This window comes from Dreissena polymorpha, chromosome 5 (assembly GCF_020536995.1).
Source record: "Dreissena polymorpha isolate Duluth1 chromosome 5, UMN_Dpol_1.0, whole genome shotgun sequence".
Classification (NCBI taxonomy): domain Eukaryota; kingdom Metazoa; phylum Mollusca; class Bivalvia; order Myida; family Dreissenidae; genus Dreissena; species Dreissena polymorpha.
Window position 1 is genome coordinate 108,333,985 of NC_068359.1, and position 12,518 is coordinate 108,346,502.

At 35.9% G+C, this 12,518-nt stretch overlaps 1 protein-coding gene across 2 annotated transcripts in view; it reads left to right on the top strand.

The window, feature by feature from the left end:
• The first annotated feature begins 2,224 nt into the window (after positions 1-2,224).
• LOC127831821 (neprilysin-like) overlaps positions 2,225-12,518 on the top strand; it is a 37,665-nt gene continuing 27,371 nt past the window's right edge. Inside the window, exons 1-5 of one of the 2 annotated variants that reach the window (XM_052356896.1) lie at positions 2,225-2,382; positions 7,817-7,962; positions 8,957-8,989; positions 10,361-10,522; positions 12,009-12,092. In XM_052356896.1, coding sequence (XP_052212856.1) covers positions 2,321-2,382; positions 7,817-7,962; positions 8,957-8,989; positions 10,361-10,522; positions 12,009-12,092 — 487 coding nt within the window. In that variant the 5' untranslated portion in view covers positions 2,225-2,320. Of the gene's footprint in view, positions 2,383-3,508; positions 3,629-7,816; positions 7,963-8,956; positions 8,990-10,360; positions 10,523-12,008; positions 12,093-12,518 lie in introns of those variants that run through there. The other variant, XM_052356895.1, reaches the window with a different exon arrangement.

A 12,518-nucleotide genomic window follows, 5' to 3' on the forward strand; every position in this document is an offset into this window, starting at 1 on the left:
CGAAATTAAAAATAAATACAGCTAAAACAAAAGTGATTATCTTCGAAAAAGGAACACATTACACAAACATCGATATCTTTCTGTATGGTGAAAAACTTGAAGTCGTTACTTCCTTTAATATATGGGGGTATACTTATTTAAAAATGGTAACTTTAACAGAACGCAAAAATGCATAGCAGACCATGCGTCAAAATCAATGCACCGACTTTTCTCAGTGCTCAACATGTATGAATTTAGCACAAAAAGCAAACTCAAACTCTTTGATATCTTAGTAGCATCAATTTTGAATTACTCGTCTGAAATATGGGGTAGTACACAGGCGAAAGATATTGAAGCCGTACACACGAAATTTTTAAGGAAATTACTGTGTGTAAATTAATCAACCAACCATAGCGCGTTGTATGGAGAATTAGGAAGAATACCCTCAAATGAAATACGAAAAATAAACATCATTAAATACTGGTTTAAACTACTATCATCAAATGAGAGTAGCTTGATCAAAATTACATACAATATGCTAAACACGATACGGACAATGGACATACATACAACACTCAAAACTGGGCATACCATGTTAAATCCATTCTCGAAAGCATCGGCATGTCCGAATTATGGATAAACCAAAACATATTCGAATCTCAATTTATACAATGCAAACAACGAATATTAGACACTTATACTCAAACATGGCACGCCGATATTAACAGCTCTACCCGTCTCTCTACGTACTGTTTATTCAAACATAATTTATCTTTAGAAAGAGGTTTAGACCAAATTAATGAACCAAAATATAAAATTGCCCTAAGCAGATCATCGCATAACCTAGAAATTGAAAGGGGGCGATACAATAATATCGAAAAAGAAAACCGTAAGTGCAAATTATGTAATATGAATACTGTAGAAACTGAGAACCATTTCTTACTAGTTTGCCCCATGTATACGCACCTAAGAAGAAAACTTTTAAAGTCACAGTACTGCAGATGGCCAACAATTTCAAAGTCTGATGTCCAGTGAAAATAAAACTATACTTATTAGTCTAGAAAAGTTTATATACGAAGCTTCAAATTTACGACGCCTACTAGATACGTAATTGGTCTTTTAGAACGTAACAACCCTTTAACATTTTTCCATCTTTTATTTCACGCAGAACATACCTTAACTCAAATTCAATTTCTCATTCCTTATAAATTTGAAAAGCATTATAAACAATGCTAATTTGTTTCCGCTCAACTTGTTGTTTCATTTTGGATTTATTTTTTAATGGCTAAGCCATTAATAATTTATGATATTATATCAACTTTCAGAAATTGTTATTTTTTATAAATATCTATAAACATAATTCTCGTATTGAAATTATTTAATTTTTAATTATTTCTATAACTTGTTGATGGATACTAACTTAATTTTCAGTGAATGAATACTGTACTTCTTAACATTACATTGTTGTCAATGTTGAATTTATTTTTTCAAACGAATATATTATTTATTTTTGCACTCATACCATGTGTTCAATTTAACACTTAATCCACATCTGTCATGACTTGTATTACTTGTATATATAAAATGTAAATGTGTAGGCTAAGAGCTTGTATAAGCTTTATTTGCTGAAATAAATGTTGTTGTTGTTGTTGTTGCTGTTGTTTAAAGGAATTTCTATAAGAAATATTATAAACGAATAAATAAATATCCTAGACATCCCTAATTTTGGAAATAAATTGATCCAATTTAGAAGGTTGGGAGAGTCCACTAGAGTCCACTAGGCATAAATGGGTTAATAAGGAGTTGTGTAGCTTCTACCAATAACCTGGTTTATACCACACGAAGCACCTGGGAAATCGACCTCTAGTTGGTTGCATGTGATAACCAAAGCTTGTACCTACTGGTACGCGACACTTAATTAGCTTCATTTTGTTGATTACCTATTGTTACTCAAATTTTAAGTATGCTTCAGTTGCCACATCCTCTAAATTTACAACCCGATTGGACATTTATTGGCATATATAAAATTGAAATATATTTGTATATGACCGTAATACGTCAACCGGTTTCAATACAGATGTCCTAATCGTGTTTTAAATAAACATTTCAACGATGTCAGAGAAGAAATATTGCTGAAAAGGCTCGTGGTATTTTGTTTAAGAGTTCAACATCATATGTAAACATATTCATGAACACGCGCAATAGAATGATCGCCGGGTGCAATATCCATCAGGGCAGATATTTTTTAATGAAATACAGTACTTGTATTTGAACGAACTCTTATTTAAATTGAAATTAAAGTAGTCCGTTGTCAGAGTGAAACAAGCGCTCGTGGAATACCATGGACAATAAGGCGTATGTCAACACAAACGGAGACCATGGCTTAGCCACCAAGCCTGCCGCGTAAATATAAAAACCATTATAATCATGTTATATTTTATAGTAGTATGTTATATTAATACAGTATAATATACTTATAACATAATGAGCTTGCGTAACGTACTACCTCTACTTCTTCTGCTAATACAACGTCTACCATTACTATAACTAAAATTACTCCAATTACTACTACTACTACTACCACCACCACCACTACTGCTACTACGAGTTCTACTACGACTACTACAACTACTAGTTCTACTACTGCCACTAATACTACTTCTACTTATAATGCTACTTCTTCTACTACTGACTTCTGCTTCTTTTCTTCGTTTGCTAATGATGATAGTAATAATAATGAAATAATAAAAAACTCAAGAAGACGAATTATTGTTATTATTGTTAATGATATAATAATTATTAGTTTTATAATAATAATAATAATTATTATTAAATAATAATTATTATTATTTATAACACATTTTATAAATTATAATATTAGTAATTATAGTAACGGTGTAATTATTCAAACAAGACACAACAAAGGAAATAAGGATTACAGTAACAGTGATGTCGAAGTAAATTGTTCTTTCGAAAGTGTTCCAAAATCTGTAACAAAACATCCGTGCCGTCGTTTGGAAATGCACTTGGCTCAGTTCGCGCGCCGAATAAACAAGCAGACCCTTTTCTTACAACACTCAGACATTCAATCCGTGTAAACATCTCCGACCGAGAAACCGCGCCGTTTATTGTTTTATGACAAGGAATGACTTTACCAGACTATTTGTTTTACTGTTAATTAAGACACTAAGTATTTGTTGATCACCTCACTCGATGTTAAATCCATTACCGGTCCTGTCCGAGTTTGGCGGGAGGTCGGGTTACGTCGGATATAGGGGCCCGGAAAGGTACTACTGTCTTATTAATTTCCGCTACCACAAGCGCGAGGAGTTGATTTACAATGTTTCTTACGACGCTTCCATTATTTTTTTGTTTTGCGTTTGTCGTGAACCAAGCAAATGTCATTGCATTTCTGGAATAGCACACCTGTGTCAAATTAACGTATTTTTTTTATATCTTATTGATGGTGTAGTTGTTCGTGCAAGAAAATTGATAATAAATAAAAAAATTGTCATAACACAATACAAAGCATTTCAGATAACATTGTATTTTACATTAAGAAATAATGACATAAAATGACGGAAAAAAACTTCATCCCGACGATTGTAAATGGCGAAAATGGACTTAATGTTTCACGGAATACTATAAGGTACGTCAATTAAATCATTGATGATTTATGAGAAAACTATATTCTGTAGCAATAAAAATGATGCTTAAATATATATTTAAATAGTTAACGCAGTTCTATTCAATCAAATGAAGATAAAAATACATCGGCTGTTTTACTTTGATTTTTTTTCAAGAAATTGCTTATATAAATTAAAAACTTTTAAATGTAATAAACCCGCGCGTTAAAGCGCGATATAAATACAATGTTGACACCAAAAATGATATTTTAATGCGAAATCGTATAGCAAGTTTGCTTTTCAGCAATGTGCCATTTTATTATAATTATACGTTATATTGTTATCACATGTTTCCTTACATTGTTATTTTAAGATCGTTAACATAAGAATGTTTTCAAATTACTGTTTTCATTTTTAAAAGTACTTTTGAGTTCATTTCGAACACAAGTACTAAAATGAAAAAAAAGGCATGCACTTAAATACAGACATACAAACATAGTCGCCACATTCTGTGCTGTCTTTGTTTCTGCACATGTCCATTTAAGAATCATTTGGATGTTTTATGCTTCTCGTTCATGCCGAATTTCACGGACCATCAACTGATCATTTCAAGAGGATGTATCTTCTGTTTAAAGTGATAAAAGATTCAACAATTGATTAAACATAGTTGGATTTCACGCTCCTTTAAATAGTGTAAACCGTATAAAACTTATATTGTTTTATTGCGCCCTCGCTGTCCATCGTGACCAGAATCCGATGTTTTTCACCGAAGAGTTTTGTTTATATTCACTATTGTTAAGCAGACATTTTTTGCGAGTTAGACGGTTGTTGTTTTTTTAAACGGTCAACGGTATAAAAGCCAACATTTGCATGTGTGGTTTGGTCATATCCTAGACTAAATGAAAATGTATTTTTTCCGCTTGTCGCTCTTAATCTGTCTGTCACTTATATTTGTCAAGATTTATTTCGTTCAACGGCCACTGTTTTTACTATGAAATGTCACCTGAGTGGTTGTGTCGTACGAGTGGTTTCAATGTATGAACATTGGCAGTTGGAGGGCGGTATGGAGCAAAAAATCACGAAGCGCGTATCAATTGACTTAGTAAAAAACACATCCATATAACCACTGTGATTGTGCTAAATATGCTTATGATACTGCCTTTACAACCGGTATGTAGCATAAAACAATCTTCTTTCAATGATTAGAGTTGGAAAAAATTGCAGAACTGATTTAAAAAACATATAACGCGCCTTTCGTTTTTCTTCCATGAGTGGCAGTCGAAACTACACAGTGGCACAAGTAATGGATAGCTTTTAACAATCACTATAACAAATCAAGGACACATGATTTTACTAAGAGATTATTAATGGCAACATAATGTACATGTGCTTGGAAGAAATGTTCAATAAATATGGTCAAATATATGGTTGTGTTTTTATGCTGCGCTTTTTGCTCGCCCATGATTAGTTTGAAAATGGCACAAAATATATTTGTTAGTCTCGCTCGCGACAATTTTTGGATGACGAAATTCGTCAAACAATCGATAAACTTGTTGTGGCCTAATTGGATTCAGCATTATTTTCGCCTGATATTTATGGCATGTCTAATATTATTAACGCCTCATATTCATAGCTCGTGTAACGTAACACATTTATAGATAACGCCTTAACGTCTAACGTAATTCATGAAAAACTCCCAATTCCTACAAAAAAAATCTACAAAATGACCCGATACATCAATTCGCTTAATTTGTTTCTTTAAAACTAGGAGCGTATATTGTCTTATCTAGAGTCCGTGTTTAAAACAGTGTTTTTTACAAATTTTCCACAATTCATCCACCCATGACGCTCTGACACTTCTGTCGAGCATGCACAACATGTGGCATGGTTATATTGTCCTGAACGTGCAACCGTAAGAATTATATTAATATTACAGAAGCTATGTATAGTTCAACACAAGCTGGTTTCGCACATGCAATACACGTATAACAAAAGTATTATATCACGCAAGGCCAACGTTTGCTTTGCCATCAAATTAACCCCCATCCTGGTTCCCCTTAATATAAAGCATTCATGGGACGAGCTATTTATGGGTGTAATAACCTGACCTTTGTAGCCTAATTGAACTTGAATGGACCTGTATAAGGGTATGGAAGAACATTAAATCGGCTTTCATCTTATAGTATTTTTATATATTGAATAAATGTGGCAATAAGTCATCACATCGGGGGTTAAAATACAGGACTCCGAGCAACAAGGTGTGATAATTTTGTGTATAATCAATTTAAATTAGCCGTTGAATGATTTCACTGAACGTTGATATTTTCTAAATGGTGTTATAAAGTATTTTAATAGAAAAATATAAAATAAATACTTAGAATTTATTCAGAGACTTGTCTTGTTTATAAGAAATAAAGCAGTTAACGTTTGACATTCAATTACGGTACACAATGAAGGTGATTGTCGTATTGGTGTGTCCGACTGTTTGCGCCTTCAAACCCGCGTATTTTGCCTTTTTGTTGTGTTTTGACACACGTCAAGCCTGCTTACATGCAAGGACAGAAATCAGAGGTGCCGACGCGCCAAAACATGGGCACAACTATGAAAATCTTTTCGTCGTTTCCACTTCTGAGCCTGATAAGCTGCATTATTTTCTATGTTTAATATTTCTTTCCATCACTTCTCAACGCAACTGCTATCGATGCTGGTTGATTCAGAATTGTAAAAACTGTCCTGACCAACATTAAACTGCAATAAATAGCTATTTTATTAAACAAATGATGTAGAAAGGTTTATGATGTAATTGACTTCGGAAAATGGCGTTTTTATGTGTGGAAGATTGACATAACTATTGAAACGCGTATGGTAGCAAGACACGTGCCAATGAATACCAGTTAGGCAGGAAATGTTTTTAGATTTGTTTCTTGATTTGGAAATATATTTCATTCAAACGTTAATCCATATACAATATATTTGAACGAAAATGTAACGAAGATTAAAGGGACTTGTTAACATATTGTCAAAAGGACGTTTTTTATAGATCATAAAATCCTGTACAGATGGGAGCGAAATAACACTAATAGCGTAGACACACTGTATTTGAAGGGGTCTTTTCACGGTTTGTAAATTGACAAAATTGAAAAAAATTATTTCTTATTCGCAACTTTTCGTTTTAGTTCTGATATTTCAAATAAAACAGTAATACTGAACATTTACCAAACTCTAAAATATATATCATATGAATGTTTTGACGATTTAAAAACCTAAAAATTATAAAGTGTTGCAACGCGAACTGATTGAATGATTTGTAGAGTTCTGTTGTTGTCGTTATATATTTGATACAACGAGGATTGCTTCTATAAATTATAAAATACTTCACTCATTTATGTCTAGTGGACTCTCCCATCCTTCAAAATTGGATCAATTTATTTCCAAAATTAGGGATTTCTAGTATACTTATTTCTATATTTAGAATATTTCTTACAGAAATTCCTTTAAGCAAACAGCGCAGACCCTGATGAGACGCCGCGTCTCATCAGGGTCTACGCTGTTTGTCAAGGCCTTTTTTCTAGATGCTAGGCATAAATGGGTTAATCTAAAGGTCACTGGTTCGAGTCATGGACAAACCATTTCCTTGTTATAACGGGGCTTGATAGTTCCGATGTTTATATATGACGATTAAAAGAAGTTACTAAACACATACAAAATCTCTGAACAAGTCAATTTAACTTTATGTATGGTTTGTATGTCTTTAAATACACTCGATCATGTTACACTTATTACCGTTTTCAGGGTATATTTTTGTGCGTTTTGAAAGACGAACTCTGTAAGATCAACGTGTACAAATACCAAATAATAAGGACTCTTTGAAATAATCCAATTTGTTAAAGACGTTAGGATCCCAGAGGATTATCAAGCTGCTTACAAATGCAATAGTTAGCGGCGCTTTGTCATACAGAAACAGGCGCTTCAAAATGCGAGTATATGTCATTATTACTTTCATTGGACGTAGAGCTATTCTGAACAGGAAAACAGGTTACTGCCGATTGTTCAATGTGTTGTGTAATATGTCAGGCGCGGAACGAATACATCAACGGCTCGGCAAGTATATTCGTTATTTTATTCTAAGCCTCAGCTGAAATATTGCGCAACGATAGAGCAGGAACCTGCTATTACATAATCAATGCATTGTGCAACCCTTTTCTTCTCAGACCTGAGACCACCTTCGGCTCGTGGAAGTCTCGCGGCGACGTGAAGAAGGTCCTCATCGTGATCAGCGTGGTCAGCGTGCTCGCTGTGGTGGCCCTCGTCATTGCCCTGGCCGTGGTCGCCTCCCGCAAGGACGATCCCCTGCCTGGTACGTCCTAGAAAGTACCGTGTTCGTTAGGGCCATCGGTATTTTGACATTACATGTGTGACTGAGGCACGCTTACATTCGTGCGACGGCGATTGGGCTTTGCTAACGATGTTAATATTATCATGTGGGATTGTCGGTGAATATGCGATTGCGCTATTATCAGTTAACTCCCCTAACCTCATCAACGTATTAAACAAGAGCAACGCATAACGGGTGCCAACGCTCAGCTGCTGGTGAAGTTTTAAATAAATGAAAGCTTGTCAGAATTTTTTTAGAGGTCACAGTGACCTTGACCTTTGACCTAGTGACCCAAAAATGGATGTGGCGTGTAGAACTCATCAAGGTGCAGCTACATATGAAATTTCAATGTTGTAGGTGGAAGCACTTTCATTTTAGAACCAATGTTCAAAAGATTAACAAAATGTTAAGGTTTTAGCACGACGTGGACGGCGGAAAGACACGACGAGCTGGTTATGACAATATCTCGGGTGTCCGAGCTAAATGAGCTCTCCTATTATTGTGTAATGTCAACATGGTGCAGATCTCGATTATCGCGATGACCTTTCAGATCACCACGTTACTTGAATACAAACAAATATGCTGCATGCCTGCTAAATATCGACCATTCAGTTCTGCTTAAAGGATTGAACTATCATTTAACTGATGAAAGAAAGAAGGATGAAGTAATATTAGTATGATGATAATGATGTAGCTGTTATTAGTGACGATAACGTTGTAACATGATTTAATAATCTCTACATTTATTCTCGAATACTTCATATTGCTTAATTTAAAACTAAAAGACTCAGCATGTGTACTTGTTTGTTTTATTTATTTTGATTGAGTTTGAGCTAAATAATAACGTTTTTGTCCTTTTTGATCGTTGTGTAAATTCTGATAAAATGTTATGGGCATGCTGCCGCTGCAGCCCCAGCTGTTTGCCGTACCAACTTCTGTAATACCATGAATACCCGTTTTTTTTTTACTTTTTCAGAGGTGTGCCAGACAGCAGACTGTGCGCTAGCAGGTATAGTATATGTGTCTTGTTCTGAGAAAACTGGACTTAATGCATGTGCGTAAAATGTCATCCCAGATTAGCCTGTGCAATCAGCACAGGCTAATCACGGGCGACACTTTCCGCTTTTATGGTATTTTTCGTTTAAAGGAAGTACCTTTTTACCGAAAATCTAGTTTAAGCGGAAAGTGTCGTCCCTGATTAGCCTGTGCGGACTGCACAACCTAATCTGAGACGACACTCTACGCACATGCATTATGCCCAGTTTTCTCAGAACATGACACATATTATTCACTGTATATGTCATTCAAACAACCGTTTACGTGGCATTCGTGTGACAGACATAAATAAAAACAATCTCCATGATCGTCAATAATAATAGATCAGGACAAACATAATTTTAAGACGCATAGCTTATTATATAGTATATCCCCGCTACTACTCCCGGTAAGGATCATGGTATACTTAACTGTATATGTCTTTCACAACAATTATATGTTGTTTCATCGAGCAGAATGTTGCCATCCATGTATGTAAGTCATATAATTATGTCAAATATCTCACGTTATCACCCCCCTCCCCCCCCCCCCCATCTGCTTCGCTTCCTCCTCTCCTCATAGCGACTCGCATCATAAAATAATTGCCCTATATTTGTCAAATAACAATAAAACAATACGTCGAAATACTGGAGTAATAATACTCCAAGTGCCTAGTCCTGAAAAGTTATCAAATTTCTCACGCTATATCATGACCCACTTCCATCACAGCGGTCCAAATCATATAAAAAGCGTTATGAGAAAACTGGGCATAATGCATGTGCGTAAAGTGTCGTCCCAGATTAGCCTGTGCAGTCCGCACAGGCTAATCAGGGTCGACACTTTCCGCCTAAATTGGATTTTTGCTAAGAAGAAACTTAAATTTAACGAAAAATTTCATAAAAGCGGAAAGTGTCGTCCCTGATTAGCCTGTGCGTACTGCACAGGCTAATCTGGGACGACACTTTACGCACATGCATTATGCCCAGTTTTCTCAGAACACAAATCATATATTAATGCCTGATAGTAAAAGTTATGCGCCTCGATACTGGAATATACTTTTTCAAATGCAAGTGTATACCCATACTTACAATAAAACAACTATATGTCGAAATATTGAAGTATATTCAATGAACTCCAAGTGCCTAGTCCTAACCGGCGATCGAATATCATGCGCTAAATCATCACCCACTTCCATCACAGTGTTGTGGAATATTTTAAATAATAGTGTACTGCTTGAGAGCAAGTTGTATATCGTGATACTGGACCAAACTCGATGATATGCCAGTGTATAACCCAACATGGCGATCGACTTTCTCACGATATATTATGTCCCCGTTCCCCACAGCGGCCCGGATACTGGAAAACGTGGACCCCAAAATAAACCCCTGCGACAACTTCTATCTGTTCGCATGCGGCGCCTGGAAACGCAAGAACGTGATCCCCGAGGACCGCTCCAGCCAGAATGTGTTCGGCACGCTGCGGGACAGCGTCCAGGTTATCAACAAATGTAAGTGTCTTGGAAAAACCTGGCTTTACCCATTTATTCCTAGTGGACTTTCCCATCCTTCTAAATTGGATCAATTTATTTCCAAAATGAGGGAAGTCTAGTATATTCATTTCTATATTTATAATATTTCTTACAGAAATTCCTTTAAGCAAACAGCACAGACCCTGATGAGGCGCCGCATCAGGCGGCGTCTCATCAGTGTCTACGCTGTTTGCCTATGCCTTTTTTCTAGACGCTAGGCATAAATGGGTTAGTGCATGTGCGTAAAGTATTGTCACAGTCCGCTCAGGCTAATAAGAGACGACAGTTTCCGCTTAAAATGGATGTTTGCTAAAATATACGTCCTTTCTACAAAAGAAACACATACAAACGAAAAGTGTCGTCCCTGATTAGCCTGTGCGGACTGCGGACTCGACGATAATAAAACAAATTCAACCATGGGCAATTACTATGTTTTATGTTGGTTACGTTTGTTGTTGTTTTTCAGCTTAACATTCTTTAATTACTTATTTTATTACTGATAATTACTTATTTGAAACTCTATAATATACATGTACACGCATGTAAATGTGTGTATATTATAGAGTTTCAAATAAATAATTGTATAACATTTAAATATGCAATATTTAAACTATACGCATACCTTATATATCAGACAACTTAACGCTCTGTTGGGAGCTCAATCAGGTATAGATTTTAGAGACCAAAGGCGAGGTAATACTTAGCATACGTTTGTACATACTATATCTAAATTAAACTGTAGTACATTGGTCACTTGAGGCTAAATACTCAGTAGGTGTGTGCATAATGATATGAGTCGTGTTCTGAGAAAACTGGGCATAATGCATGTGCGTAAAGTGTCGTCCCAGATTAGCCTGTGTTATCCGCACAGGCTAATCAGGGACGACACTTTCCGCATTTATGACATTTTTCGTTTAAATGAAGTCTCTTCTTAGCAAAAATCCAATTTAGGCGTAAGGTGTCGTCCCTGATTAGCCTATGCAGACTGCACAGGCTAATCTGGGATGACACTTAACGCACATGCATTATGCCCAGTTTTATCAGAAAACGACTCATATTATTAGGGTGTGGTACTAAGTTAAAAATCTCTGAAAGTACACGTATGTTATAATGCTCATATTGACCTTGCAAACGTATTTCGTTCAAATCTTAAATTAACTCGTCAAATGGACAAACCGGTAGTATTATCTACACTGAACAAAGCGGTCTATGAAAGTCAGGGCTTAATCTACCATTCGCAAAATTAGCCAAATGTTACATATTGACACACTTTGAAAAAGAAATTTATTTTTTGCTACAATATTTCTTTTCATAAAACCGCCAAAATAGCCAAAATAACACGATTTTTTGCCTTGGCGAGGCAAATGTTGCTAAACAAATTTAATCGATTACTCCAACACGTTCTGGTACGGCAAGTCCCTTTTTTCCTTTTTTTACTCTAAGCGGTCGGGTTCCTGTGTTTCAGATCTGTTGGAGGACACGAAGATGTACCATGGTATTGACGCCGTACAGAAGGCGAAGGATCTGTACGCCTCCTGCGTAGACACCGGTAACAACACTTGATATTGTACAAACGAAAAAGGGTCGTGCTCTGGGAAAAAGCGGGTTAATGCATGAGCGTAAAGCGTCGTCCCATATAAGTCTGTGCTGTCCGCATACGCTAATCAGGAACGACACTGTCCGCTCTATGGAAGTTTCCTTCAAAAAGAGTCTCTTCTAAAAGAACATTCACTATAGTCAAAAATCATTTTAATTGATTAGCCTGTGCGGACTGCACAGGCTAATTTGGGATGATACTTAACGAAGATGCATAAAGCTCCGTTTTTCCGATAGCGCGTCTCATATAATGAGGTATATGCGCCTTATATGCGGCGTCTTGTGTAAGGCCGTATTAAAAAAGAACGAAAATCAAATGTCGTATGTGTAGCCCGACTAACCGAGGAAAGATGTTTAATGTGTTTTATTTCCAGCATTT